This window comes from Lithohypha guttulata, assembly GCF_036872675.1.
Source record: "Lithohypha guttulata strain CCFEE 5908 chromosome Unknown scaffold_3, whole genome shotgun sequence".
NCBI classification, from domain to species: domain Eukaryota; kingdom Fungi; phylum Ascomycota; class Eurotiomycetes; order Chaetothyriales; family Trichomeriaceae; genus Lithohypha; species Lithohypha guttulata.
The window spans coordinates 1,326,670-1,354,289 of NW_027042752.1; the positions used below are offsets into that span (position 1 = coordinate 1,326,670).

The 27,620-nt window shown below is 48.5% G+C and overlaps 15 protein-coding genes across 15 annotated transcripts; 7 read left to right on the top strand and 8 right to left on the bottom strand.

The window, feature by feature from the left end:
• Positions 1–1,100: 1,100 nt before the first annotated feature.
• On the top strand, positions 1,101–1,955 carry LTR64_004262 (uncharacterized protein; the record flags this gene model as incomplete). Its single annotated transcript, XM_064898609.1, has 2 exons — positions 1,101–1,512; positions 1,576–1,955. 2 exons carry the CDS (start codon positions 1,101–1,103, stop codon positions 1,953–1,955), a joined length of 792 nt encoding a protein of 263 aa, XP_064754566.1.
• Positions 1,956–3,083: 1,128 nt separating this feature from the next.
• CCT3 (T-complex protein 1 subunit gamma) lies at positions 3,084–4,781 on the top strand (the record flags this gene model as incomplete). Its single annotated transcript, XM_064898610.1, has 1 exon — positions 3,084–4,781. The coding sequence occupies one exon, from the start codon at positions 3,084–3,086 to the stop codon at positions 4,779–4,781; it is 1,698 nt and encodes a 565-aa protein (XP_064754567.1).
• Positions 4,782–5,343: 562 nt separating this feature from the next.
• On the bottom strand, positions 5,344–6,650 carry LTR64_004264 (uncharacterized protein; the record flags this gene model as incomplete). The annotated part of the gene is made up of 4 exons (XM_064898611.1): positions 5,344–6,156; positions 6,206–6,389; positions 6,436–6,534; positions 6,598–6,650. 4 exons carry the CDS (start codon positions 6,648–6,650, stop codon positions 5,344–5,346), a joined length of 1,149 nt encoding a protein of 382 aa, XP_064754568.1.
• A 1,749-nt stretch (positions 6,651–8,399) lies between these two features.
• Positions 8,400–8,964, bottom strand: LTR64_004265 (uncharacterized protein; the record flags this gene model as incomplete). The annotated part of the gene is made up of 2 exons (XM_064898612.1): positions 8,400–8,765; positions 8,797–8,964. The coding sequence occupies 2 exons, from the start codon at positions 8,962–8,964 to the stop codon at positions 8,400–8,402; spliced, it is 534 nt and encodes a 177-aa protein (XP_064754569.1).
• A 421-nt stretch (positions 8,965–9,385) lies between these two features.
• Positions 9,386–11,290, bottom strand: NOP58 (Nucleolar protein 58; the record flags this gene model as incomplete). Its single annotated transcript, XM_064898613.1, has 1 exon — positions 9,386–11,290. The coding sequence occupies one exon, from the start codon at positions 11,288–11,290 to the stop codon at positions 9,386–9,388; it is 1,905 nt and encodes a 634-aa protein (XP_064754570.1).
• Positions 11,291–11,678: 388 nt separating this feature from the next.
• On the top strand, positions 11,679–12,826 carry VMA6 (H(+)-transporting V0 sector ATPase subunit d; the record flags this gene model as incomplete). Its single annotated transcript, XM_064898614.1, has 2 exons — positions 11,679–12,692; positions 12,743–12,826. The coding sequence occupies 2 exons, from the start codon at positions 11,679–11,681 to the stop codon at positions 12,824–12,826; spliced, it is 1,098 nt and encodes a 365-aa protein (XP_064754571.1).
• A 1,406-nt stretch (positions 12,827–14,232) lies between these two features.
• Positions 14,233–14,835, top strand: PST2 (flavodoxin-like fold protein; the record flags this gene model as incomplete). The annotated part of the gene is made up of 3 exons (XM_064898615.1): positions 14,233–14,512; positions 14,566–14,616; positions 14,702–14,835. The coding sequence occupies 3 exons, from the start codon at positions 14,233–14,235 to the stop codon at positions 14,833–14,835; spliced, it is 465 nt and encodes a 154-aa protein (XP_064754572.1).
• Positions 14,836–15,898: 1,063 nt separating this feature from the next.
• On the top strand, positions 15,899–17,704 carry LTR64_004269 (uncharacterized protein; the record flags this gene model as incomplete). The annotated part of the gene is made up of 4 exons (XM_064898616.1): positions 15,899–16,059; positions 16,107–16,702; positions 16,757–16,882; positions 16,929–17,704. The coding sequence occupies 4 exons, from the start codon at positions 15,899–15,901 to the stop codon at positions 17,702–17,704; spliced, it is 1,659 nt and encodes a 552-aa protein (XP_064754573.1).
• Positions 17,705–18,553: 849 nt separating this feature from the next.
• Positions 18,554–19,259, bottom strand: LTR64_004270 (uncharacterized protein; the record flags this gene model as incomplete). Its single annotated transcript, XM_064898617.1, has 2 exons — positions 18,554–19,037; positions 19,249–19,259. 2 exons carry the CDS (start codon positions 19,257–19,259, stop codon positions 18,554–18,556), a joined length of 495 nt encoding a protein of 164 aa, XP_064754574.1.
• Positions 19,260–19,601: 342 nt separating this feature from the next.
• On the top strand, positions 19,602–20,495 carry LTR64_004271 (uncharacterized protein; the record flags this gene model as incomplete). The annotated part of the gene is made up of 1 exon (XM_064898618.1): positions 19,602–20,495. The coding sequence occupies one exon, from the start codon at positions 19,602–19,604 to the stop codon at positions 20,493–20,495; it is 894 nt and encodes a 297-aa protein (XP_064754575.1).
• Positions 20,496–20,817: 322 nt separating this feature from the next.
• RPS9B (ribosomal 40S subunit protein S9B) lies at positions 20,818–21,586 on the bottom strand (the record flags this gene model as incomplete). Its single annotated transcript, XM_064898619.1, has 4 exons — positions 20,818–21,235; positions 21,293–21,391; positions 21,469–21,487; positions 21,541–21,586. The coding sequence occupies 4 exons, from the start codon at positions 21,584–21,586 to the stop codon at positions 20,818–20,820; spliced, it is 582 nt and encodes a 193-aa protein (XP_064754576.1).
• A 251-nt stretch (positions 21,587–21,837) lies between these two features.
• RPL21A (60S ribosomal protein L21A) lies at positions 21,838–22,418 on the top strand (the record flags this gene model as incomplete). Its single annotated transcript, XM_064898620.1, has 3 exons — positions 21,838–21,873; positions 21,925–21,992; positions 22,046–22,418. The coding sequence occupies 3 exons, from the start codon at positions 21,838–21,840 to the stop codon at positions 22,416–22,418; spliced, it is 477 nt and encodes a 158-aa protein (XP_064754577.1).
• Positions 22,419–22,936: 518 nt separating this feature from the next.
• Positions 22,937–23,870, bottom strand: LTR64_004274 (uncharacterized protein; the record flags this gene model as incomplete). Its single annotated transcript, XM_064898621.1, has 2 exons — positions 22,937–23,793; positions 23,846–23,870. The coding sequence occupies 2 exons, from the start codon at positions 23,868–23,870 to the stop codon at positions 22,937–22,939; spliced, it is 882 nt and encodes a 293-aa protein (XP_064754578.1).
• A 788-nt stretch (positions 23,871–24,658) lies between these two features.
• LTR64_004275 (uncharacterized protein) lies at positions 24,659–25,862 on the bottom strand (the record flags this gene model as incomplete). The annotated part of the gene is made up of 3 exons (XM_064898622.1): positions 24,659–25,334; positions 25,386–25,556; positions 25,615–25,862. The coding sequence occupies 3 exons, from the start codon at positions 25,860–25,862 to the stop codon at positions 24,659–24,661; spliced, it is 1,095 nt and encodes a 364-aa protein (XP_064754579.1).
• Positions 25,863–26,671: 809 nt separating this feature from the next.
• On the bottom strand, positions 26,672–27,160 carry LTR64_004276 (uncharacterized protein; the record flags this gene model as incomplete). Its single annotated transcript, XM_064898623.1, has 1 exon — positions 26,672–27,160. One exon carries the CDS (start codon positions 27,158–27,160, stop codon positions 26,672–26,674), a length of 489 nt encoding a protein of 162 aa, XP_064754580.1.
• Between the last annotated feature and the right edge of the window lie 460 nt (positions 27,161–27,620).

Consider the following 27,620-nt stretch of genomic DNA (forward strand, 5'->3'; position numbering starts at 1 on the left):
AGATTCCAGCGTTCAGTGTATCTTTAACGCAAGGCTCAAAAAGCAAGCGTGACCTGGTGTTCTTAATACGTATTCCATACGTGTGTGTCACGTTATACAACGTAACAACGTCGGTTTTTATAGTATCGCTTTACAGTACATGTAACATAACTGTAGACGAAACGTGTCTGAGATGGATTGAGGATGCCTGAGGCACAAAGGATTGTGAATGTCCAACTCGCTTGTGGCCCTTCGCACCTTCCTTGTGCAATTGAAATCCCTTTCACGTGTGTCCTTCATTCAAGAGTGTGTTTGCGTCCTTCCCAAAAATGTCTCTATTTAGACCGTAACGAGAGCGCAGTTGTTATAAAATTCACGTACAGGAAGGCCTCGAAACTTAAATCCTTCTGACCAGGAAGGACGAGAATGCACGCTCACCCGGGCTCCATGACTCTGGCGCCTGCCAACGTACGTTCCCGCGATAATTCAGTGGTCCACATCGAGCACCCCATCTTTATTCAATTGTTAGATCGCGCGGAATCTATGCGTCTGTGCTTGCTGTTTGACCCGGTTTGTTTTATCCAAATACAAAATTTGAATTTTTGGGGTCGGTTGTGATACTGAGCTTTAGAAATGTGATCTTGTCACTTGGCGTGTTGTACCGAGTAAGTAATGCGTACTTACGTGTGTACTATATGCCCAGCACCTCGTCGACGATCCGACCGTGATGTTCAACGACCTTGCGGAGATGCTGAATATATAGGTATATCGAATAACGCAACATCAGTTATGTGCTGGATACGTATGAGGCTTGAAATGTGAGGTGGATTGCAGAACGACCACGCATACAGTAAGAGCAGGCGACACAGCCTTGCAAGCGTGTATCAGGAGTGATATATCTTCGGCGTTTGTTCAAGTCACCAAGAGTAGGTTCGCCTGGCGACGATCTCTGTATATTAGCAGCTCAGCATGAATTCATTCGACATACATCTTCGACCAGCTAAAGGAAGCAACCCTCATCCCGACGTTCATCGGACAGACACCTCGAGAAACTATTTGCCTGCACGGTCAAAGTCTTCTTCTTCTTCACCACTGAAACGACATAGTACAAAACAGTCAGCATGGCACAAACGCCGGCTCAATTCCCTCGATTTCCTGACCTACCTGCCGAGATCCAGTGCCTTGTCATCAAAAAACACTATGAAGATCCGTGGGTTGTGAGCTTGGTTAGGCAGCGAGATCCCCTGACTTCGATGTTCACATGCCGATACGAGTTCTCACCATGGATGGGGCGGCCGTTATCCGTTAACCACTTGTTCCACGCTGAAGCAAAAAGGGTTGTGCTGAAATCTAAGGCAGGTACCTACCTGCACAAATGTAAGGGCGAGGAACATCACTCTGCTTGGTTCGATGATGCCATCACGACTTTGGACGTCCAGGTATACAACAGCTTTGAGCCGGAAACTGCATTTCGGTTCAAGCGTCGATTCAAGAATTTGACCCGCATCGTTAACGTGAACGGTGCAGACCTAGGTTCGTTGCAAGCCCTTCCAAATATGCTCTTGGGGCTCGCTGCCAAACATTACTGCCTATTAGATGTTCTAGAGAGGAGGAAAGACGCGTTCTTGACTCGTGGAATGGGCCTTTTGATTGGAGATCGATTCTTCCACAGTTCCAACGGCGCCTTGGGCAGTGACGTTACATTGTCGATGGAGATGGCGTGGCCAGCCGACGAGTGGGCTCCCACTCCAGCTCCAGCCGGATTGTTACACGATCTACTTCAATTGCTACCGCAACTGTCTGGACAGATTCTTTTTCTCCAGTTTGAGTTTACCAAGACGACCTGTGCTTTGAATGATTTGACCCTGGTGGACATAGAGGAAGAAACTGACTGGACGGCGGAAGAGGTTGTGAAGATGATCAAAGATGCCGAAGAAGAGCTATCGCTTAGCGGAGAGGCGAGAACTTCTGACTAGATGGACGAAGGAAGAACCATGACATGGCATACCTTCCTGAATTGGTTGAGGAGAGTGTCGTAGCCTAGAGGGGACGGCGAACGCCTTTCAGCAAATACAGTAGATATAATATTAGCAATGGAATGAACAGTGGACAGAAGCTTTCGTGAATAGCCCTATGCTGTAAGCACGGACGTCTTTTTACAAAAATGGTTCGTTTCGATCGATCAGGCCATAACTCTGGGCCAATCAGAAGGTGGCTGATCTTGCAGGACAGGCCAAGCAATCTCGAAGCTCGGTTTCCTTATAGCAGTTCAAAGAAACTGTAGCTTCCGAGACCATTCCTCAGTCTTCGATCCTACATTGACATGACCTAGACGGTCTTCAAGTCACATGGTAGTGCCTCGGTTATGCATCACAATACAAATTGCTTGCAGTATGAAGATTTGTATCAATGCAGGATGGACAGATTCAGAACGTCCTCACTTCGTTCAGGAGTTTCCTGACAACAAGCTGCAGGACATTCCAGGACTCGCACAGGTAATGTGAGGATGACCAAGAGAGAGTGCGCGATGACAGCAGGCGACGGGAACTTGGGATACAGCAAATTGACCTGGACAGTGACAGGTATCATCGAAATGATCAGCGTATGTGAGATGGCAATGCAAGAGATGTGAGAAGGACGGAGAGGAGGGATACTGTGGTTAGGAACTTCCATTGTGAGAAACCTGGAAAGGTTTTGCGCTTGAGCAAGTTATCATGCTCACACAGCAGTTGATGTGGCGGGATGACAACGAAATCGGGGACTTTGGGTGAGTTCAGCCCATTTAACTGTATGCATCATGGTCATGCTGGGTCTCAGTACAAGAGTCAGTCGTCTTCTATACTGCAAGCTAGATTTCGTGTGCGAAGCAAGAAGCTGTAATATAGCGCTGTCTTTCAGGTTCAATTGTGTACGTTGAAAACTTTTGGAAGGTAGTGCGACAACCGCCCTAATAAGGCCAGCGTACTCCGATTGGCTCGTTTTTCCCGCCTAGAAGGCTGCATTTAATGTTACAGAATCTAAATTATTCACGAGGCAGATTGTTGACCACCAGTACACACAGGTTTCTGTTGCTAGACTCTGAAGATCGCATACTGACCGCAAAGATGCAGGCACCAGTGATCATGGTCAATACTGGCGCTGGTGAGAGACAGACAGGACGAAAAGCACAAATCTCAAATATTACAGCAGCGAAGACTGTTGCCGATATAATCAGATCATGTCTAGGTCCCAAGGCAATGCTGAAAATGCTGCTTGATCCTATGGGTGGTATAGTACTTACAAACGACGGTCACGCCATTTTGAGAGAAATTGAGGTCGCCCACCCAGCAGCGAAGAGCATGATTGAGTTGAGCAGGACGCAGGACGAAGAAGTAGGAGATGGCACGACAACAGTGATCATATTAGCAGGAGAAATGCTAGCACAAGCCCTTCCACAACTCGAACGAAACATCCACCCCGTGGTAATAATACAAGCCTTCAAGAAAGCTCTCAATGATGCGCTGGAAATTATAGAAGAAATCTCTGTACCTGTCGATACCTCGAACGACAAAGCCATGATCAGTTTACTGGAAGCAGCAATCGGCACGAAGACGATATCTCGATACTCAGATCTCTACTGCAAACTCGCCCTACAAGCAGTTCGAATAGTGTCACAAGAAATGTCCGCAGTTTCAAATCCACAACCACAGTCGACCAAGGGTGCACAGCAGCCGAACGGGACATCTCAAACTCTCAAGCCGCACGAGATAGACATAAAACGATACGCACGTATCGAAAAGATTCCAGGCGACAGCATTGAAGCATCTCGTGTCCTGGATGGCGTGATGCTGAACAAGGACATTACTCACGCCTCCATGCGCCGTCGTATCGAGAACCCACGTATCCTACTCCTCGACTGTCCACTAGAGTACAAGAAGGGTGAATCTCAGACAAACATCGAGATCACAGACGAATCCTCCTGGAACAGAATATTGCAAATCGAAGAAGAGCAGATCAAAAAGATGTGCGATGCCATACTCGCCGTCAAGCCCGATCTAGTTATCACCGAGAAGGGCGTGAGCGACCTCGCTCAACACTACTTTGTCAAGGCAAACATCACAGCAATAAGAAGAGTAAGAAAGACCGACAACAACAGAATAGCAAGAGCAGTAGGAGCTACAGTCGTCAACCGAGTCGAAGACATCAACGACGCAGACATCGGCACCGGAGCCGGCCTCTTCGAGATCGAGAAGATCGGTGACGAATATTTCACCTTCATCACAAAATGCAAGAACCCCAAAGCATGCACTATTCTCCTCCGAGGACCATCAAAAGATATCCTCAACGAAGTCGAGCGAAACCTCCAAGACGCAATGTCCGTCGCCAGAAACGTCATGTTTCACCCACGACTAAGTCCTGGCGGTGGTGCCACGGAAATGGCCGTGAGTGTCCGTCTTGCACAAAAGAGCAAGAGCATCGAAGGCGTCATGCAGTGGCCGTACAAAGCAGTCGCAGAAGCTATGGAGGTCATCCCAAGAACACTGATTCAAAATGCTGGTGCCTCACCAATCAGGATATTAACACAACTGCGAGCCAAGCAGGCGGAGGGTAAGAGTAATTACGGTGTAGACGGCGATTCTGGCGCTGTGATCGATATGCGAGAACTGGGTGTGTGGGAGCCACAGGCGGTGAAGATGCAGAGTATCAAGACTGCTGTGGAAAGCGCTTGCTTGTTGCTAAGAGTTGATGATATTTGTGGTGCAAAGAGTGCTAAGCAGGTTGGTGGAAGTGCGCTGGCAGGTGGAGCTGGAGGTGAGGATTGAGCAAGGTGAAAGGAGAGTTTGAGGAGTTCGAAAATCTTGCTACCACTGCAAGTACGGGTCTTGCGACCACGACAGATGCAAGATCTGTGAGTTTCAGGCTCGTTACCATGTGCAGCCCTGCAAGAGTCTGGCCGAGTCGTGCCGGCAGGCGAGACCTCTTGCTACGTGCTCGATGTGAAGGCGGACTGCAAGGAGAAAAGAGGAAAGAAGAACTATGAAGCAAGCGTTGATGAGCCAAGGGAAGTGTCTGCATTATGATACCACATGATCGTAAAATGTTATTCAGCTATCATTCTCAAAGTTTTGTGCCACATATCGTCTGACCATACGAAGATACTCGAACACTGCAAGCCTTCGATGAGGTCTTGCAAAGTACACCACGATGCTGGTAAGCTAACACGAAGTACAAGCGTGTAAACAGATCTATTCTGCTATCCCATATCTCAGACGCAAACACGTGGGATACCTTTTCAAGGCCCACGACGAAGATACAAACAGTGTAGGTATAGAGCTGGAAGTGGAGAAAAGAGTATGGGTCAAGCAGAGTACCATCCGGGTTTGCCTACTTGGTACTTGTGCGACGTGCATTTCGACGAGAGGGATTGCTTGTTTTGCCTTTCTTCGTGGCCTCGGCGATTTCATCCTCAGCAGTATCAGCTTCGTCAGCAACGTCTTCTGGTTGCGAAGCATCGGTGTGCTCGTCCTCTGGTAGAACTGTAGGAGCAGCCTTCTTTGGTCGACCCCTCTTGGACTGTTTCTTCTTGTCGACGTCGTCAAGAACATCTTCATCTTCATCTTCAGGTTGAGGTTCTGCTTTGACTTTCTTTTTCTGATTTGCTCTGGCTGGCTTGGGAGCCGCTTCCTCTTCCTTGTCAGTATTCTCTTCTTTGACAACAGCTTTCCGTCCTCGTTTCTTGGCCAGGGCTTTTGTAGCAGCTGCATGTGCCTCGCTATCGCCAGCACCATCGGATTGGGGTAGTGCTGCTCCTTGATCTTCGCTATCGTCGACTGGTTCCTGCTTGACTTTCTTACCACGTGATCTCTTCTTGGCAGGAGCTGGCTGGTCAGCGTCAACGTCTTCGTCCTTGACAGCTATATTCTCGCCTCTGCCTCTCTTCTTCGGTGCTGGTGCTTCGTCAATATCGTCGTCGTCGTCTCGGGTGGCTGCTTTGCGTTTTCTAGTAGCCTTCTTCTTGGGAACCGGTTCCTCACTTTCTTCGTCATCGTTAGCTGCTTTCTTCTTCTTCGTACGTTTCTTGGGCTTCGTGGGAGTAGACTCGGTGGCACTATCACCAGTCTCCCCATCACCATTGGAATTCTTCTTGGGTGTACGTTTGTTGATGCCTTTCATGCCAGGTCTGTTTAGTTCCGGTTCCTGGTACACATCAGCAAGGAATCATTCTGAGGATGGTATCGTGACCTACACCTTTCCAGTCTTCGTCGTGGACATGACCATTTCCAAGAGCATATTGGACCTTCTCCTGAGCCCAATCTGGAAGCTCTTCATAACCATCGAGAATGTCAAGATCCTCCTTAAGGTCAAGACCATCGAGTGTTCCGCCGAGCTGGACGATGATGTTCTCAATCTGCCTTGGTGTAACACAGCCCCTTCAAGTCGTTAGTCATAAGCTAGACAAGAGTCCAGAACACATACCAATGCTTCCATTTCCACGATGTATGCTCCTTGAACTTCACAAGGCTGCCAAAGCGAAGCTCACCTTTCTGAATTTTAGTTGCTGCATTCTTACACGCACTGTTCTGGCAGATAGCGCGTCCTGTGCTTGCAATTTCTGAGAGGAAGTCAGCATCGAGTTACCTGTAGCACTTCCTGGCCAACGCCTCACCATAACGGTATGCAGCTTCGCTCATGATTATGAATAAGCCGTATTCAACCAAATCGGCAACTTGAAGACTACAAACTTTGTGAAGAGGAAGACGTGTAGGCACTAAAGGCTTTTACACCATTAGTTGAATTAGCATGGCAGATTAAATTGACAAGCAATTAGCAAAGTAAAGCTTCTTCAGGAAGGTACGCGTGTCAGGGTCGCGACGTGTCGTGAGAGCCACGTCAATATACGGCAATATTTTTGCACCATCTACGCAGACTCGTCACTGACACAAAATCTTAATTTCGACCTTGTAAAGGCTGAATGATTGATTGTACACGACGTTGTATGTTCTCGACCAGACATGCTGAAACCGAAGTCGCAGAGCTTGAAGATCCTCGCTCTTCATCAGCAGGAATAGGTAGCCCATCTCCTCAAGATATTTGCCCATCGCCACATTGTTATCTGGACGTCATATTAGACCCGAGCGAGTCGCAATCCCTGGCCTCAACTAACAAGGCAGTCTGCTGAGGTATTGTGTTAAATTTCTGTCATGGAGATTCCAGTGAAACATGCGCTCTTCGTCATGCCAACAGCTAAAAAGGCGATTTAACCAGGGGCGGTATCGTGTCCTGTCAGTAGATCTCGTCCCCCACAGTGAGAGGTGGGTTGCATAGGGGAAGTACCCACGTGCTCTAGCATCATGAGCCGCTCTTACCATTGACCGAATATAAGTTTGAGGGTGAGCATGTTGAGCTGGCGGAGCACAGCAATTTCCTCTCAACCGATCAATGTGGACAACCACTTCCTCCAGATTGGGACAAGGAGCATGCAGTTCATCGAAAAGGCCGAGACAGGGCTCGAAATCAAAGAGTCGTAATCGTCGCAAGCGTAGAAGCACGAAGCTGAGGCACTTGCATAGATGAGTGTTCGCAGTCGGTGTTTCGGAGACTGAACCAAAGTCCTCAAGCTCTAGATTCTCCACCCTCGAGTGCGCCAGGGATCTTACAAACATGGCTAGATTCCTCATCACATTGCAGTTACGTCGACTGTAGCTGAAATTGACAACAGATAGACTCTTGAGGTTGTGCATTATCGGCAGCCATTTCGCGAGCCACGGAAGTCGTTGGTGACCATGCAAGGACATCACCCCTTTCCACACCTTCACCATCGTCAAAGAATGTATTCGCCGCACATTGACGGATGGCAGAAGCTCGAGAAATCGTCTCGCGTCTCTACTGAGCACGACAGGATCTCTCCAACGAATTCTTTGGCCTTCAGAGTTCCATAAGCGACAGACCCGTAGACAACTGGGGAGTGTGTCGAACACATAAGCGTGGACATGCCAAAGTAGTATGCCAGCTAGATTCTCATTACTGCCGAATGCTGTTGCAGTGTGACCGCCCGCTACTATGTCTGCTGACATGAAGTGCGAAAGCAGAAGTGAGCAGACAGAGACGATCGTGAGTGGTAGCTATAGCTGACCATAAGGTGGAAGCAGCCCTGGTATAAGTAGAACTCTGGCCTCCATTTGCTTCATTGTTGAAGGCTGACAGTTTAACATAACTTTGAGGTATTCTTAGACAAATACACAACCAAAGCAACCGTTTCGTATGGTTCCCATGTTTGGTGTTTGTCAGGCAGTTCGTGGACATTGTCTGTTGATTGTTCTAGGACAAGCTCACTCAAGTTGCTGCTGACCGCAAAAGATTCATTCCCCGTAGCATGCGAGATTTCTCAGATAGGACTCTGGAACTGATCATAGCCTCAGTTGGTGAATGCTCATAGCGACTCAATCATTACCCGAATGACCTGAAACACAACTCTTCATCGTGATGATGACGTCTCGAATTCTTTCGTCCCCGTCATCACCAGGAAAGCGTTCGTCTGCTTCCTCAACTACCACTTTGAAGAATTGTACATCTCGCGCCATTTCGGCCTCGTCGTCAGGTCCTACTTCCTGTTCGTCATCACCATTGACTTGGTCCTGTCCTGATGGCCGCATGCCAACCCCAATATTGATCAGATTCAGGGCTTCTGTCTTGGTAAGTCCGTAAGCCTTGAGCTTCTTCACAAGTTCAGAAATCCAGGAGTTGACGTCGGGCTGAGTTTTCACATGGGATGTAACTTCTTCCGTGTATGAATTAAACTTTGCTGCCTGTCAGGTATACTATTTCCACGGCACCTACGTTTTCCAGCACGAAACTCACATCTTTCAGAATTGTCTGCTGACCATGCAGGTTGGTCGAAGGATAGGCACCACTCTTCGCTTCTGGTACCCCAGGCTTCTTTGTTTTTAGGAATTGATAGACTTCTGCATTGGTAAGCAATGCACTTTGTGGATCAAGCACTCTCATCGTGAACTCGCAGTCACTTTCTTTGAGGAACAAGCCTTGCTCTTACTTGCTTCGCAGAGTGAGAACAAAATTGACGCGATCAGGAGAAGAGGAGCGAGTTTTAGAGAGGACAACAAATAAGTCGAAATTTTACCAGATTTTAAACAGCCTCAGGCATCAAAGGTATAACTCGGCTACTAGTAATTCACAAACACATTTTACAAAAAGAAACCCTTGTTAATCAGGTGGAAGGTCACTTATACACACAAGCTTGGCAGTATTGGTACAAGCTGAAGCTACAACTACACCAGAGCTAATTATGCACAATGTTTTGACGTCCAGTAATCAAAGCCCACATACTCAAAAGCCTATAGCTCCTTGCACCAGATCCCGAACGCCTGGTAAATGCGAACAACATCAATCATGCTTCTCGAGTCGCAGATTATACAGCCTTGGATTTCTTTTTCTTCTTCTCTTTTGGCGTTGAGTCGTCGTCCACATGCTTGCGTTTCTTCGAGCCAGCGACTTCGCCATTAGTGGTAGCACTTTCAACCTTTTCTGCTGCCTTCTTGGCCTTCTTGATGTCCTTCTTCGATACAGCAACAGGAGTACCATCTGAAGTGAACGAGATCTCGCCTCGAGCAAGCTTTCTCTCATAGCGCTCCACACTTAACCCGCATGCTGCAGCTAATCGTTCCAGCTTAGCAGCTTCTGTTTCCCCATTGGTCTCTCCAGCAACCTTCTTGGCTTTCTTTTCTGACTTCTTTGCTGCTTTGCGCTCTTCCTTCGACAACTCTTTTGTTCCGTTGGGAATGATTGCGGCAACTTCTTCGTCGTCTATTGGTTCTTCGGGTTGTGACTCCGCATCATTGCCATTAACCATCGAGATATCTTTTGTGGTATCAAGCTCTTCAATCAGCTTTTTGTCCTTCTTGGACTTCTTGTCTTTCTTAGCCGGCTTCTCTTCGACGGCTGGCGCCTCGTCACCAGCAAGACCATCGGCATCTGGGTTGTATTTTCGTGCTTCCTTGATCTCCCACTTCTTCGGCTGTTCCGTTACACCAACACCATTTGGTGCGATAGCCACACCTCGGGGCTTGATCGGCTTTCCTTCCAAGTGGGCCAGCTTTCGCTCGAGATAGCCACGGGCCTCAATACCCAATGCAGCTTTCTCTTCTTCAGGAATGTTCGCTTCATCATCTCCCCAGTCTTGTAACGAATCTACTCTCAATCCCAAGGCAGCCTTTGCAGCCAACACTCGTGCCATCTTCCCCTTGTTCTTTCCCGACGCCTGTCCAATGAGAGAGGCATGATAGATGAGACCATATTTCGGAGTGTCGTGCTTGGTCTTCAGTGCTCGGAAAAGAGCTTTCTCAGCACCGAGGATCTGAATCGTACTGGCTGGGCTCTTTGAAAGGTTCACCAAGCTACCAGCATGTGCTATCAGCCGAGCACCCACCAGCTCACCAACCAGCGCAGTCAAGTTGGGTGCTATGGCCGTCATTCGCGCAGAGAGATAGCTTGCCAACTGCTGTCTGTATTCTGTGAATTGTACGACTTGGTCAGCTAAACTTTGTATGTTTTCCAGATCCTCTTCGGTAATCTCTGTTCCCATCGACCTATCTGCAGCACTTTTCACCGCTGTCTCAATCTCTTCAGGCAATATTTCTGCGAGACTTATCGTTTCCCAATTTGTACGCATGCCCATTTTCAGTACGACCTTTGCATAGGCGAGGTTGTCATTGAGAATTTTGGCCATTTCTGGAAAATGCCAGCCATACCACTCCTTCACTCTCATAGCATATGTATTCAACTCTTTATCCAGGTCGTCCAGCAAACCGATAGCCTGTACAATCATAACATCGATCTTGTCGGGAGAAAATTTGAGCTTGTGTCGTGCAAGTGAGTGTGATAAACCCAAGCTCATGGTCTTGACATCTTCGGGCATCAGACCAGGTATCAGAGAGGGCAAATGTTCTCGAATGGCTCGGTAGAGATCGGCTGTCGCCGAATCTGCTATTGCCTTGATCTCTAAACCAGGTATTTTGCCAATTGCATTGCCGAGCTTGGGATCAGCCACTGCCAGAGAGATCTTCTTCTCGTCTTTGAGCTCATTCAACATGGAGGAGAGTTTTGGTGTGACTTTTCCCTCCACTATGGCAGCAGCTTCCTCGAGAGCTGCTGCAGCGCTGTCGAACTTTTGGAACTGCTTGAGCTTAAGCTCGTTACATATCGTTTCGACATTGCTGAGCTCGGTATCCAGATCATCGCGCTTGAGGAGCTTCTTGTCTTTGGCTTTGAGCAGAGCATAACCTGCTGACGTTTCGGTAAGAATAAGCAGTGTCATATTGATGATGCGCGCGATGCGCCTGAAGTATGTACAAGAATACTATGGTATATCAAAACACTATTCTGCTTTTCTGTTGCCAACATCTTCTGCGGCTCGCAAATTTTTGGAGAGCCAGTAGCCCGCGCCAAGCTCGAATCAGCTCTGCTGCCTCAGGCTATATACACGTTCAGGTGTCAAGGCACCCTGCGGTTGCAGGTGCGGCGACTCGTGCTTTCTCTGCATCATCAGATCAGCTTCAGGAATCCTGGAGACACAGTATAGAAGTGTCTACCGGCGAGGATACAACATTTGTACCCACATCAGATCAACCCGAGTCTCCAAGGGACCGCGACAAGCAGAAGCCGTATCAGAGCACGCTCCATTGCTTGCTGCACCTCGTCAGAAGATGGAAGGCCTCTACTTCAATGTCAATGGCGGTTACCTTGAAGGCATTGTTCGTGGTTATCGCAACGTACTTCTCACAGGCTCACAGTACGGCAATCTTACACAATGCGAGAACATAGACGATATCAAAATGCAGCTGGGCCCTTCGTATGGCGATGCGCTGGCGTCGCTGCCACCAAATCCCTCCACATCTGCCTTAGCAGACAAAACAACAGAGAAGCTTGTACAGGATTTCAGATACTTGCAAGGACAAGCGACAGGCTCTCTCGCTAAGTTCATGGAGTACCTCACATACTCATATATGATCGACAATGTTGCGCTGCTTATTACAGGCACACTGCATGAAAGAGACACCAAGGAACTGCTCGAGAGGTGTCACCCCCTCGGCTGGTTCGAGACCATGCCTGTTCTCTGCGTCGCCACTAATATCGAAGAGCTGTACAATTCGGTACTCATAGAAACACCACTGGCTCCATACTTCAAAGGTCATCTATCACATCACGATCTGGACGAGCTCAATATAGAGATCGTCAGGAATACTCTATACAAGAACTACCTTGAGGATTTCCACCACTTCGTCAACAATGATTCAGAGATGGCCATGACTCCCACAGGCGAGATTATGTCGGAAATCCTGGAATTTGAGGCCGACAGACGTGCTATCAACATTACATTAAACTCGTTCGGCACAGAATTGTCGAAGGACCAACGCAGGAAGCTCTATCCAGATTTTGGCAAATTGTACCCGGAAGGAATGTTGATGCTGTCACGAGCAGACGACATTGAAGGTGTGAGCTTAGCAGTTAGCGGTGTTGGTGACTACAAACGCTTCTTTGATGAAGTTGGCTTGAACCAGAGCAGTAGTGGTGTTGGTAACATGGCGGGTGGATCTGGCGCCGAAAGTAAAAGCTTGGAGGACCTATTCTACCAGAAAGAGATGGAACTGTCCAAGCTGGTATTCACTCAGCAATTCACGCATGCTGTCATCTATGCTTGGGTGAAGCTGCGAGAGCAGGTACGTTGTGATCTGATTGCGAAATTTACACTGCTAATGTTTTTCTACAGGAAATCCGGAATATCACTTGGATCGCTGAATGCATAGCCCAAGGTCAGAAAGACCGGATAGGTAACTACATCAGCGTTTTCTAGTTGACAGCCACGAGCTATTCTCTATTGCTTGAGTTCGATATGCGTGGCGCGGCGTCTCAAGGTCAAACACGAAAGTGATAGAATTTTCGCATACATTAGGTCCTATGCATACTTTTCCCGGTTCGCAGTCGTCTGTGCTCTCGGTGAATTTCGACAATGATCACGGTTGTTCTTGCTATGTCCATGAGACGGTGCATTCTCGAGCTCGTGGTTCGTTACCATTCTACTGCTGGTTCTCATACTCGCCCTTTTTGTGGTCATTCCCGTTCTTCGACGTCGGGTTTCTCTGTTGGGGCCTCTGAGGGTCCGTTCAAGGTGACCTGCTTCAGTTTCTATCTCATGCGTTCTGGACCTGAGACCTCTCTTACAAATTACGACCAAGCTGATAGGAGCCCAACACTTCGCCTCACATATTTGTCGCTCCCTCTGCGTTAGCCCTGTTCGTCACGCGTGCCTTTCGCAACCACGAGCCCAATCTGTCGCGAAAGCGAATCACACTAGGTAACAAACGCTGACTATCGTGTCACATTTACTAGCCTAAGCAGAACTGGTGAACGATATCCTCTATTCGGACAACGGTGTGTAATGCTTGGTCACTCAACAGTGGCACAGTCACACTGCTGCTTCGTTACCGCCATGGCTTGGCGATAGAGCAGAGACTATTTCTTACTCGTGCTGCGAACCCATATCGGATTTTTAGCAATGCACGCTTACTGAGCGAATGTCTGCTCATTCCGCAGTGAAAAGGACATTCCACCCGAAAGTGGATACGGATCGTCTTCAATTGGCTGCCAGCTGTCCCTCTGATTTGAGCCTGCTTACAGAGGTTTGGATAAGCTGGCAGTACCTGGATTTCTAGCGCAGTTCATCTTGCAGCCTCGATGCATCTGCCGTGCCAGACCTGAAGGCAAACGTAATTATCTGCCATCATGTTGACACGTATCTGCTGCTTGGATGGGAAATTCCTACAGCTGTACCAATGTGCAGATTCCCCACTTATGTCGGCGGGGCTCAAGATGAGCAGAGGGACTCGCCTCACGCAATACGCGCTGTTATTGATATAAAGCTTGCATGTCTATGACTTTCCTCCCAAAGTTTCTCTTACTGTTCTACTAGGTAACCTGGGTATCATTCCACGAGCAGTACTACAATCCGTCAAAATGGTCAGAGTTGCTATCATCTATTATTCGACGTAAGCTCTCATGCTCTTACGGTTTCATCGTGCTGATCGATCAAAGATGGGGTCATGTAGCCCAGCTGGCGCAGGCTGAGAAGAGAGGTATTGAGAGTGCTGGAGGCACATGTGATCTTTACCAGTGAGTATTGTCAAATGAGATCAGACTTGAGCGACGGTTGACTTGCTTTGTAGAGTTCCAGAGAGTCTTACTCGGGAAGTCTTGGACAAGATGCATGCTCCTCCACACGACACTTCTCTTCCAGATGCCACTCCCGAAACATTCACCTCCTACGATGCCTTCCTTTTTGGACTCCCAACCAGATATGGAAACTACCCTGCACAATGGAAGATTCTCATTGACAGACTGGGTGGTCTTTGGGCCAGCGGGGCCCTTCAAGGCAAATACTTTGGTCTGTTCGTCGCTACTGGTACCCCAGGAGGTGGACAAGAATCAACTTGCATTGCTGCAATGTCCTCCTGGGTTCACCAGGGCATGATCTACGTGCCTCGTCAGTTCTACTTCTCATATGCAGCAAAGCCATATTGCTAACAGCAGTCTTAGTTGGTTATAAATACACGTTCAAGTCTTTGTCAAACTTGGACGAGGTTCGAGGTAAGCGGGTCCCCAATGTCTTGCTGAAACTTGGCCCAGTCTGGCGGTTTTGGTCTGCATCCTCGCCTTAGCTAACATGTGATAGGTGGCTCCCCGTGGGGTGCCGGCACATTCTCCTCTGGTGACGGCTCAAGGCAGCCATCGAAACTCGAAATCGAACTTGCTGAGGCACAAGGGAAGATGTTCTACGAGACTGTCGCTAAGGTCAACTTCGCATGACTCGATGGCACGAAGAAGGAGGTGGAGAGTACAGAGGCTGCTCCTACCAAGATTGAGGCGAAGCCTGCCGCGCCTGAGCAACATGGCAAGCCTGGTCAGGCTGTCGATACAGACGACAGGAAGGAAGAAGGAGGACCCTGTGGTCTTCCCAAGCATTGCACCGTATTATAGACAGATTTGAACAATTCATTATTTCGAAGGCCAAGTCATCTCACTCATCTCCTCTCAGCTCGTGCTTGCTAGCTTGAAGAGCAATATGATCTAGTGCGCGGGATATTCTCGAGCCGGAAAAAAAAAACAAACTCATGCAGAGTTGCATAGCATGGTGTTTCGAGTACTCGTCAGCATCCACGACCTGGGAAGATAGCAAAACGGGGAGAAACTGGATAGTAGCGGTTGGGGACGGGACGCAATTGCAAAGATTATGCTCAAAGCGTGCTGAAAGATAAGCAGCAAGATGCCGCTGCCATGGAGTTCTGATTGGCGATGGGCGGTCATGTATTCGTGGACGGGCTCCTCCACTACCACCCGCAAAACACCACTGGCCATGGAGTCTTCCAGCTTGGCTTGAACCTCTGTTGGGTCAAACCATGCACTGGACATGGACGAGAACGGCTACAATCAGCATCTCTCACGAGCAATATTATGTGCAACGGATATCAGCTACTTGACCATGGCCATGACTGGTGAAATCTCAAGCTCCCCACAAAAAAATCACCCCGACTACTAAGCATCAGTTTAACAGTGGATATGCCTTGCGATCCTCATGCACAAAGCGGGTTACGAATACTTGATACGGCTATGGAAAGGTCATGTCTTGGTAGGTTACATCCAAGGTGGTGATGAAGTTGGGCAAAATCTCTGTCCCGTTGTTGCAATGCATACTGCATGCCGAACTCATAAAAGCAGAGGTTTTTGCATAGACGTTAGCACAAAAGGACCCTCAAGGAGGATACAGAGCTTCCGTCTGTCCCGACGACATTGATTGTCTCAGATATCAGCACATCCCCATCCACTTGCTCATATTCTGAACAAGTCGACTTAATTCAACCTGAGAGGCAGTATGAAGGAAGAGAATAGCTCCGCTGAAGCCGTCTACGTCGATGCTGAGGCTCAAGATGACCTCAAAGCTGGCAATTCTGGCCATACTGGAGATGCGATGCTCACTGCAGGACATGGAGGGGAGACACAACGTGGCATGAAATCGAGGCATATCCAGTTTCTGTTCGTTCGCGATTGTGAATACTATTCTACGTTACTGACATTTCTAGTGCGCTCGGCGGTGCAATTGGTACTGGTCTTTTTGTTGGTTCGGGTTCGATCCTATCGACGGTCGGACCTGCGCCTCTATTGATGGCATACCTCTCAAACATGATTATCGTCTGGGTCGTGATGAACGACCTCGCCGAAATGGTCACATATTTACCTATGAAAGGTATTACTATTCCATACTTTGTTGGTCGTTATGTCGACAAGAGTCTTTCGTTCGCGTCAGGGTACAATTACTGGTATGCCTACTCGATTCTTGTTGCAGCTGAAGCTGTAGCGGGAGGTATCTTGCTGAGCTATTGGGCACCAAACGTCAATCCTGGTGTATGGATCACTATCTTCCTAGTTTTGGTCTTCGCCCTCAACATGATCGCGGTGTCCTTCTTTGGTGAAGCAGAGTTCTGGTTCGCCTCAATCAAACTCATTACAATCACTGGTCTGATAATCCTGGGATGGGTACTCTTCTTTGGAGGCGGACCGAATCAGGATGGGGTGGTTGGGTTCCGCTACTGGAACAACCCAGGTGCATTCAACGAATACCTGGTCGCTGGTAGTACCGGAAGATTTCTTGCTTATTGGACAGCCTTCGTTCGAGCAGGTAAGTAGAGTCGGATTCTTCAATTTTGCTTACGAAGACTGATTCTGTGAAAAGGCTTCGCGTTCATAACTTCGCCGGAACTGATCGCACTTGCTGCTGGTGAGGTCCTCGCACCACGAAGAAACATTCCAAAAGCTGCGAGACGATACGTATATCGCCTCTTGTTGTTCTATGGCATGGGTAAGATGAGGGTCATTTCTACGTTGACCACCGCTGACTTCTACAGGATCCTTCATCATTGGAGTCATTGTGCCATTCAACAACGAACGCCTCTTATCCCCAGAGTCCAATGCCAGCGCCTCACCGTTTGTCATTGCCATCCAGAATGCTGGCATCGGCGGACTGAACCACGTCATCAATGCGGCGATTCTCACCTCAGCCTGGTCTGCTGGTAATGCCTTTCTCTACTCGGGCTCAAGAATTCTCTATGGCCTTGCACTCTCCGGCCAGGCACCAAGGTTCTTCGGCCGGACTACGAAAAGAGGAATTCCTTGGGCTGCAGTGCTCGTAACATGGCTTCCAGGGTGTCTAGCTTATCTTACAGTATCCGATACCAGTGCCGTGGTTTTTGATTGGTTCGTTAACATCTCGACAATAAGTGGTTATGTAGCCTGGATCGTGTGTCTCATCACATACCTGCGCTTCCGCGAGGCGTTATCTCATCAAGGCCTCCTACATACTCTGCCTTACAAAACGCCATTCCAGCCAGCTGCTACCTGGATCGTTCTCGTCGTATTGACTATCTTGACAATTACGAACGGCTTCCAGGTCTTCTTTCCTTCGAATTGGTCCATATCTGGTTTCTTAGCAGCATACATTACCATACCAATCTTTCTGGCACTCTACCTCGGCCATAAACTTGTTCGAAGGACAAAATTTTACATCGGGGTAGCCGATATCGATGTTATCTCCGGCAAGAAGGAGATGGACGAGTATTGTGCATTAGACGAAGAACCTGTTGCTAGAAACTGGCTACATAAATGCTGGCTGTGGCTCGCATAAACAACATGCAACAATAGACCAGCCACAATAGAAGGAAAACGTTCAATTTCGCTCGATGTTCTTCTTCAGCTCTTTGACAAGGTGGTCACGAAGGAGCTGCCATGGTCGCACAGCATTATGGATTTGGTTTCCTCTCTCCAGCCATTTTGTGAATTCGTGTTCGCACGTTCCCACAGCTGTGCTCTGGTCATGTGCAATCGATCACCTATATACCCTGACGCCAGCAAGTTCGAATGCTCGAGTGCAGAGAGTAACGCCTGGCCACCAACGAAAGACAAGCTACAGTAAGCTTGCTCGCGTATGTGTTACAGTGGATCTCAAGGATACAGTGGCTAGACCTTGGATTGGCCGGAAAAGCGCCGGCCGATACTTCGTTGCTCCGCAACTCTATTCTTCAGGAAGCTTTATGGCTTGTCGGCCGGCTAAACACTGCCTCGCTCGAGACTGGTCTAGTTGTGATTTTTCTGTTGAGAAATGGTCATGGTTTTTACTAAATGAGATCATGCTGGAGTACTTCCACTTCTTCCGGAGAAGGTGCCAAGAATTGAGGTCCATCTCGAATCCATATGTCAGCCAATCAGTGAGAAGCTTTGCACGCTTCGTGATCCAGACTGGATCTCCCCTGCATTTGTTTCAGGAATTGTGAACAGTACTTATAGCTGATTTCCTTCCTCCACGCATGCCCCAGAAAGACATTAATCCATCACATTTCGCAAAAGAATCTTCGTTATCATCGAAAACCACTTGAAGTTATAATAGATAACTGTCAACAAAACACCTCATATACCAAATCATCAACATGCGTGTCACAAGCACTGTTCTCATCGCTCTCGCAGCAACAACCTCGACCTATGCACAGATCCTGACCAGCGCCGGCTCGCTTGTCTCTGACGCCACTGCTGGTGCAGGAACTATTATCGACTCTGCCACTGGCGGTGCATCAAGTGTCGTTGCCTCTGCCACCGGCAGCAGCTCATCAGTGGACTCCAGCTCCATCGCCTCCGTTGCAACATCAAATGCCTCGAGCATCGCTTCAGCCGCATCAACATCTCTTGCATCATTCAACTCGAGCATCTCCGCAAACCTCTCATCGGCGATTGCCTCAGCGTCCTCAGCAGGCAATACCTCAGCCCTCGCAAGCTTGACTAGCTCTGCATCATCTGCTTTGAGCACTGCTTCGAGCGCAGCTAGCTCAAGAGCTTCCAGCGCAAGCTCTGCTGCCAGCGCTTCACGAACTGTCACAAGCGCTTCAGGATCGTCATCTGGTATGGCTGCTGCCATCACTGCCGGTGTCGGTATGGTTGGTGCTGGTTTGGTTGGCTTGGCTGCTCTCCTATAAAAAGTTGATAGAATCATTCAGGTTGGCTGGTTAAGACACAAAGATCGGATCAAAAGTAGAAGTGTTTCCATTATGCAAAGCAACAAGACCTGCATCTCAATGAAAAGAAAAGCATGTCCTGCCCTGTGCCTAGTCGGCACGTATAACAATATTTATATTTAATACATGATCTGTGATTAATGTCTATACTTTTGAGCTTACACACCTGCACTTCATGATTCATTGTGGCCTACTTGGGCATTACTGCTAGATTGCATCTTCCCATACGGATGGTCAAGGATATGAAAAATTGTATTGGCATTTGAAGGTAATGTCCTTTTCCGAGTGGTCGTTGTACCTAGAGGAAAAATTTATTTGTTCGCCTGATACACTTGCAGTGAAGGTACAAAAGATCTCTTGGCTTACGTAAATGTTGTTATTATGCCCAAACAGGCAACTTCGCATATCCATGGCTGTGCTACTGAGCATTTCCCAAGCATTTTATACAACCTGACCCATCTGTGCTCAACGAGGTACCATTAGTTGCAAGTAACTAAAAACACATCCACAAAAATCACAATGACCACCACAGCTGCCTCCCAAGTCCTTAACGACATCTACACCCAACGTCAAACCGCACCACTTTCAATCCTCTCACTCGCCGACCCAATACTAAACCCCGAACCACAAACACTACCACAAACACCTTCATCCCAGTCCCAGTCTCAACTATCAGTATCGCAAAATGGCTCGAATGCCACAAACACCACAATCCTCACACCATCCACTCTAGCAGTCGACCTCGAACACTACCGCGACCTCTTCTCCAAGCTCCGCTTCTCATACCTCGAACAAGTCACCAAAGAAAAATATCTAAAGAACCTCATAGGCGAGCCACCGACCCTCGCGACCCCGGAACAAAATGCGCAACTCGAGGAGAAACTCGTCGTGATGAAGGCCGAACTACAAACGAAGAAGCGTGGTGTTGATGCCCTGGTCGTGGAAATGGAGCAGCTGGCGCGCGAGATTGCAGAGAAATACGATATAGTGGAGGCTGGTATGAGGCAGTTGGAGACTCTGCCTCGGGAAGTAGAGGGTCTAGAGCAGGAAGTGGAAGAGCTGAGGCGCCAGCTGAGAGAGAAGGAGGGCGAGATGGAGATCAGTAGTGACCCACGGATGAACTTGAGCTTGGAGGAGACACAGATGTTAGTCCAGGAGCAGCGGCGGAGGCAGGAAGGACTACGTGGGCAGCTCGACACTTTTGAACGTGAATTACCGGCTAAGATGAGGGAGTGTGAGAAGGCCGAGCGCGAATTGGTGGAGATTGAGACGAGGAGGAATGAGGTCACGAGGACGGCGAGAGACGCGCTGAGACGGAAGGCAGAAGGGAAGCCTGATTTACTAGAGCAGCAGGGCCGTTGGTACAAGAGTAGTGAGGTTGTGCTGAAGGGACTGCTTGGTGTGGAAGATTAGTGGATTAAGAGATTTCTTTGTTGGCTGAGAATATGATTTACGAAGGACAGGAAGGAGTCAGGATGGATTTCAATACCCAGACAGCTTTGGTGATAAACTTGAAGCATGTGGCTTCGATTGATTGGTATTGCTATCATTTCTGAGGTTTACCGCCTCAGGCTTTCTTCTGGTGCAGCAAACTGCCTTATTTCACGACTCGGCGGATGCAAGTCGTCTTCTCGTCCATTTTCATTGACATATTCTGACCTTGCATGCATTGTAGGTGAGTGCTGCATCCAGAGCGACGATCGTAATGATGTAAAGGTTATCTCTGCGCACGGATTTACTCCTCGTCATCACCAGCATCGTCACCACCTTCCTCACCCTTCTCAGCAGCCTTAGCCTTCTTCCTCCTTACACGACCTGGTCGCCCACCACCGAACGGCGATGTAAGAGCGAAATCAATGTGCTTCTGAGAATCCAATCGAACGACGAAGGAAGGAACGTTGACAATCTGCTTGCCAACTCGGATGTGTCTCTGTCGAATGAGGACACGAGCGTGGTGGATAGATTTGGCAAGGCCGAGCTTGTAGACACAAGTCTGCAGTCTTCGCTCCAAGAAATCTTCGACCTTGAGGGCCAACACGTAATCGAGCTTCATGCGGGATTCGTCAAGGACACCGACTCGGACAAGTCGTCGAATGAGGGCGTTGCCTTCGAAGAGTCGCTTAGGATCCTTCTCATCGAGAGTCAGGAGTTGACTATGCTGCTGTCAGTATAGATTCCTGCTTTTCTAGCGGTTGTATCTTGTTTCGTACCGGGCAGCACGTCGAATCTTAGACAGAGTAAGCTGGACTCGCCAGACTTCTCGCTTGTTTCGTAGACCATATTCACCGACAATCTTGAGTTCGGAATCGCTGAAGAAGCGTTAGATAGAGGTACCAAAGACTTAAGCAGAGGGCTAGCTCTTGCTCAGTGGCCTGGATCAACATACAGACGAGCCGACTCGAATGCTGTGACTTGTTAGCACGCGACATCGTCAATGAAACGGTATGTGGTTACTTACGTCGTCTAGGAACCTTGTAGGTCTTCGAATAGGATCTTGGAGCCATGACTGCGATTGTTTGGCTTGCGCAATCAAGGTGTTATCGACGTCGAGATGACTATCCGTTATAGTTCGTGGTCGCAATTCGAGGATGAAGCGGCTTCGCCAAGAATTTTTTGTGTGGCCGGTTCAGGGCAGGTGCGGCGTGCCAAGATCGCACCTGACAATTGCGATTTTTGGTAAACCACCGAAGACGACACACCAAACCGAGACCAAGACATACACAACACATACTGACCATTTCTGAGAGTATTCACAATGGGTGCCTCTCGTGGTCTTCGAAGCGGTACTCGCGTACGTTTTCCGACAGGCATGCGACGAATGTTAGACTAACATCTGGTCCAGTATGCCTTCTCTCGAGATTTCAGAAAGAAGGGTTCGATTAACCTCTCAACATACCTCCAGCAATACAAGTACGCGAAGTCCTCGATTATCTGTTGTGAAAGGATCTAACGCTGCAATTCAGGGTTGGAGATATCGTTGACATCAAAGTAAACGGTGCTGTCCAGAAGGGTATGCCATACAAGGTCTACCACGGCAAAACTGGTGTAATCTACAACGTTGCCAAGTCGGCCGTCGGTGTCATTATCTACAAGAAAGTCGGAAACCGATACCTCGAGAAGCGAGTCAACGTCAGAGTCGAGCACATTTCACGATCGCGGTCCCGAGAAGAATTCTTGACTCGAGTAAAGGACAACGCCCAGAAGCGAAGAGAGGCCAAGGAGAAGGGTGAGAGCGTGCAGTTGAAGAGACAGCCGGTGATGCCGAGGGCAGCTCATGAGATTAAGATGGCTGGTGTTGAGTCGCTGGCACCTGTCGCATATGACACTCAAATCTAAATGTCTTGTCAAGTTACTGGGTTGTATTTGCGGTTGCATGGAGGTTCTCTCGCACGTCGAGATGGTACTGCCGATATTACGGTCGAATTCGACACATTGAGTGAGTACGATGGAAGAGGTGCCCTACCAGCGTCGAGCATAAAGATATGAAGGTAAGTATACTGCCAAGATCTTGAAAATGCTATGCGACACAAAGAATGAATGAGATGAGCACCAATATATGCATGATACCTTCAGATTCGGCCTCCGAAATTTCTCAGCAATGCAAGTTCATTTCAATTACGGTAGCCGTCTAAGCACGACGACCAGCTCGTGATATGTTTCAATTGCATGTGTCCTGACTACATCCGACCCTGTGCAGTGCAACACGAATATGAGCCTGTCAGAGCAATGCCTTGGCGGGATATTGCTTCTGACTGCTGGAATGCTGCTGTGAAGCAAGTTCGTACCACTCTACGCTTTTCTCTAGCTGTCCTTTTAGGTTTTTTTTGTCCCAACCTACTTATGCATTTTCAATCCTATGAAGCGACCTTAGGAGAATACTTTGCAGCAGCTGTATAAAACAGTGCCTCTTTCTCCTTCAGGTCCGATAGTAGCTGATGCTCGCTATCCCGACTTTCCAATGTTGCCCTCAGCTCATTCGCTCGGTCTTGATTGCCCCTGCCCATAATGTATTGTAACACAAGCATGTTTGCCACGGCCTGTATATCAGCGTTGTCACTCTCCAGTGCCTGGTTCAGTGCCGCCTCCGCCTCCTCTACTCGGCCCAGGTGCATCTCACTGACTGCTTGGCCTACTAGGGCAGTTGGACTCTGATTTCCCGGCGCGCTTGCCAATTCTTCAAAGACATAATAGCTAGACTGGTACTTCTCCTGTCCACCTACCCTCAAATTCGTCCATGCTTCAGCAAGGTTGATCAGCAAGGAGTCTTGAGCCCATCTTTTCGCTGCTGCAACTTCTTTGAGCGCGAGATCAGTCCTGTTGTTCTGAAGGTGTATTTGTGTCAACAATGCTACGGCTTCGAGACTGCCTTGATGTTTTGACAAGACTTCAACTGCTTGGGTGTATTCGCCATTGTTGGCTAGTATGGTACCGGCACATATCTGCACGGTAGGGTCTTCGTTGTCACTGCCTTCTGCTAAGCTCTGCGCTGTGGACAAATCATTCTTGGCCAAGGCAACGAGCGCTCTGGACCCTGGATCCCGACTTCTGGAAAGGGCAGAGACGACTTGTGATGTCTGACCTAACGCTATCTGGGCACGGTATTTGAGCGTCTGAGCAGTAGGCTTGTTGTTGTTGCTCAAGCCACTGAGGTCGAAGTCGAGCACGGAGTTGTAGGCGTGAGTATAGAAAGCCGTTGTTATGTTAAGAAGTTCTAGGGCCAATTAGTTGACGTGCTCTATGTTTGAGAAGTGCCCGTCATATACCACTTTCTCCAGAGAAGGGATCCATGTTTGTTGCCGGGCGGAGCCACGATTTTATATCAACGAACGTCTCTTCAGAGGGAAAAAAGATCCTCGTGGCTGAAGATTCCCTAAAGCCGTCGTATTACTGTAATTGTTTCGTGCTGCCAGTGCTGTATATCTGTTCAATATCTCGCGACGAACATATGGTTCTTAAACAGTCCCGCAATACTGAGGGAAGGTGCGGCGAGTTTCAGGATACGATTCAACAGAGCCCTTCTATACACATATGGCAGTAATACCTTGAGTAGTGACAAGCCACTATAGTTCTCCACGAAGAGCACAACCACATCGCGAAGCAGGCCAAAAGACAGACTTGACCAGTATCGAACCTTACTTCTCAACTCGAGCCTACCACGATGAAAGCTACCAAGTCCATGTCCAACAGTTTCTCGTTCGTCCACAGAGGCATCATCCTTGAATACAGAGCGGCACAGACCAAATCAGCCATGAGCAGACTACGAGCGAACTACCATCTGTTCCTGCGGAACCAGCCAAAGAAACCAGAAAGCGCACCTACAAGACACATGAGAATCAGACCATGGAAGGCACCTGTTGTGGAGTACTAGTTGTACTCGTGTAGTTCAAGGGAGACATTGTTTGGCTGAATAGATGTGTGTCGATGAGTTTGACACTGTGTGTACGAATATTGGATTGGGTATGGCAAGGCGTTTGCAGGCGTGATTGAGCTCTGTATTTTGTACGTCTTGAGGACTATAAGACTTGCAACTCGAAAGCTTTTCCACTCACTTTCAACGAGCACTTCTATACGAGTACTCAAACCAGGTTCTTGTGCGGGCCGTTGTATTGGTCCAGGGGAACTGTATTGACAAACAGGGCGCTGGCGAAGGCCTCTGGGTATCTTGTTCCATGAACCTCTGCACCTGCAATAGCCTTTCTGATCTCGGCATCTTCCTCCTTGGTGATATTCAGCTTGAGCGCACCCATGTTCTCGTCAAAGTTCTTGGTCCTTGTCGTGCCTGGAATAGGAAGGACAAGCGGGTCACTCTCCATCAACCATGCTAACGTCAGCTGACCAGACGTGCAGCCTTTCCTGTCTGCAATGGCTTTCAATGTGTCGACCAGCTCGAGGTTCTTGTGAAAGTTTTCCTTGCTAAAACGAGGAGCAAACGTTCGGAAATCACCCTCCTCGAAATCGTCAGGAGACCTTATTGAACCAGTAAGGAAGCCACGACCCAAGGGACTGTATGCAACAATAGCCACGCCAAGCTCTCTGCATGCCTGAAGAAGACCTTCCTGTTCGACTTCCATTGCAAACGGCGAGTACTCCATTTGGACTGCGTCGATATGCGCGATTTTGCAGGCGCGGCGAAGAGTGTCGGCTGAAACCTCGCTGAGGCCAAGATACTTCACCTTCCCGGCATCCTGAAGTTCCTTCATGACCTTGACCGTGATCTCGATTGGTTGTTCTTTGTCAGCTCTGTGGCAGTAACTAACGTGTATTAGCACTTCCATTAAACTTTCGAAGTGGAGGTATATTTACTAAAGATCAATATAGTTTGTGCCCAGGCGTTGAAGCGACTTGTCACACTGCTGGCGAATATAGTCTGGCTCATTCCGCACACTTCTCTTTCCTGTATCGGGGTCGACATAATTCGCAAACTTGGTGGCCAAGAAGATCTTCTCTCTAGCTCCTGGATTGCGCTTGAACCATCTTTACCAAACATCAGTACTCTCATCGAACATGTCTCATTAAGGTTTCGCCAACTTGCCTTCCGAGCAGATCCTCGCTGTCCATGTACATATCCGCAGAGTCCCAGAAAAGCTCGCCAGAGTTATATACGTGGTCGAGGACAGCATATCGTTCCTCATCCGGTTTAGGCTTGCCATAAAAAGCACTCAACCCCATACAACCATAGCCCATGGCTGTGATGGCTGGTCCATTCTTGCCCAGTTTCCTGGTTGGCTGTGTAGTGCCTTCGCCAACGAGTTGATTGACTGCTTGCTTAATGGTCTCCATTCTTGACTAGTTGTGATCTGATTTGTATGTCGTTCGGGTATGCAGTGGCGCTCTTGTTGACAGGCAGAGAAATGCAGATTGAGTTATACCATGTACTATATAAGTCTTGGAAGTAGCGATGACCACGATTGGGCAGCCCACTTACTGCAGTGCCGCGGTATTACGTCGCCTTTAACGTTATTTCCATGATAAAACCTATTGTCTTTGTAATATGGAGCCCCATGTTCAGTTTACAGTAATTTATGTACTATTCCGCCCGTCTTCGTACTGCGCAGTCGCTGGCTTTAATCACATACCTCCGCTCCGATACCAAGAACATCAACTTCCTTGGTCGCACTATTTTTATTTGTACATACTCTGCCTATAGACGACGTCTACCAAGAGATCCATGGTAAACTGGCTATTAACAAGAAGTATAGGGAGAGGTTAGTCACACTACTGATCGTCATCTTGAACTTCTTGCCGGATGTGTGCCGGATTTGTGAGGGGAATGTCTCCATGGACGTATCGAAGTCCGAAAAATCTACAATACTGTAAGGCAGCCAGGCAATATTTCGTCATACATGTCTTGTCTCGTTGAATATGAAGTACTCAAACAGAAAAGACGGCCAGGTTTTATGGGAGAATCTCTTTCTAAAACTAATCATGGTAGTTTGTACAGGTGCATCTCGCTGACAGAGTCACGAGTCGCAAAACATGCGGCGATCTATTTTTCTCGTGGACTTCCATCCAGCCGTTAGTATCATCCCACGGCCACCACAGTGCCTGTATCACGCTCGCGATATTGTTTGTGCTCTCACATCAGTCTCCTACTGTCCCAAGATCTGAGCCGCCTTGTAGATCTGATAGCCCATCACTCCCATTCCAGCAGCCCACGCACCACTGCGCAGGAAGCTGACAGAGTGGTCGCTGACCTGAATATACAAGATGTTATATGCAGCCCTGATCGCGAAAAAGGTAGCCACGAAGCTCGTCAGTCCAGTGTCCGAAGTACCTGTCTGTCCTCTGACGGTGGCTCGCTCAGCCATGATGCTTGCCAGTACAGCAGCGATATAGAACGGCATCTGCTCCATGTTGTTTGACTGAGCATTCTCGGCTCGTTGGTACTTCTGGAAGACGGCATCGGGGACCTTGCCCTGGACTGAGGAAGGCGAGAGTGAGGCTTTGGGGTTCGCATTGTTGAACTGGTAGCCGTTGGCGCCGAGGATGCTGGTTGCGTACATGTGTGGGAGGAGGGAGAAGACGTAGTAGGCAGGAATGGAGAGGAGAGGGTAGTTGAGAGCTGAGGAGGAAGACATGGTTGCGAGATGATTGCTTGTTGTATCTGTTATTTCTGATCTTGTTTATCTAGATAGATTTACCACTTTACAGCTCGTCGTTGAAGGATTGGAAGCAGTAATGGGACAGAGAAAAGTAGGTGGTAGCATCGTCATTGCTGCAAAGTGCACGGGAAACCTGCCGCCGCTTTCGCTGGGTGATCCCAAAATGTACCACTCTGCTCTACCCTACCCCGACTTGCCTGAGCTCACTCCTGAAGATGAATAGTACGAGTAGTGGTCAAACTATTGGTTATAGCTTCTTTCAGGCAAGCATGGAATTAACGTCGGACTTGAGAGTATAGCATGTGAATCGTCGTACTCATTGCCGATACTGCCATGACAAAGCGGTTTGCGATATGGTGGCCTAAAGATCCGCACGGTCGCACATCTACATGAAGGATTAAATGTTTCCGTCCACTTCGCCCAGCCTCACAGTGCG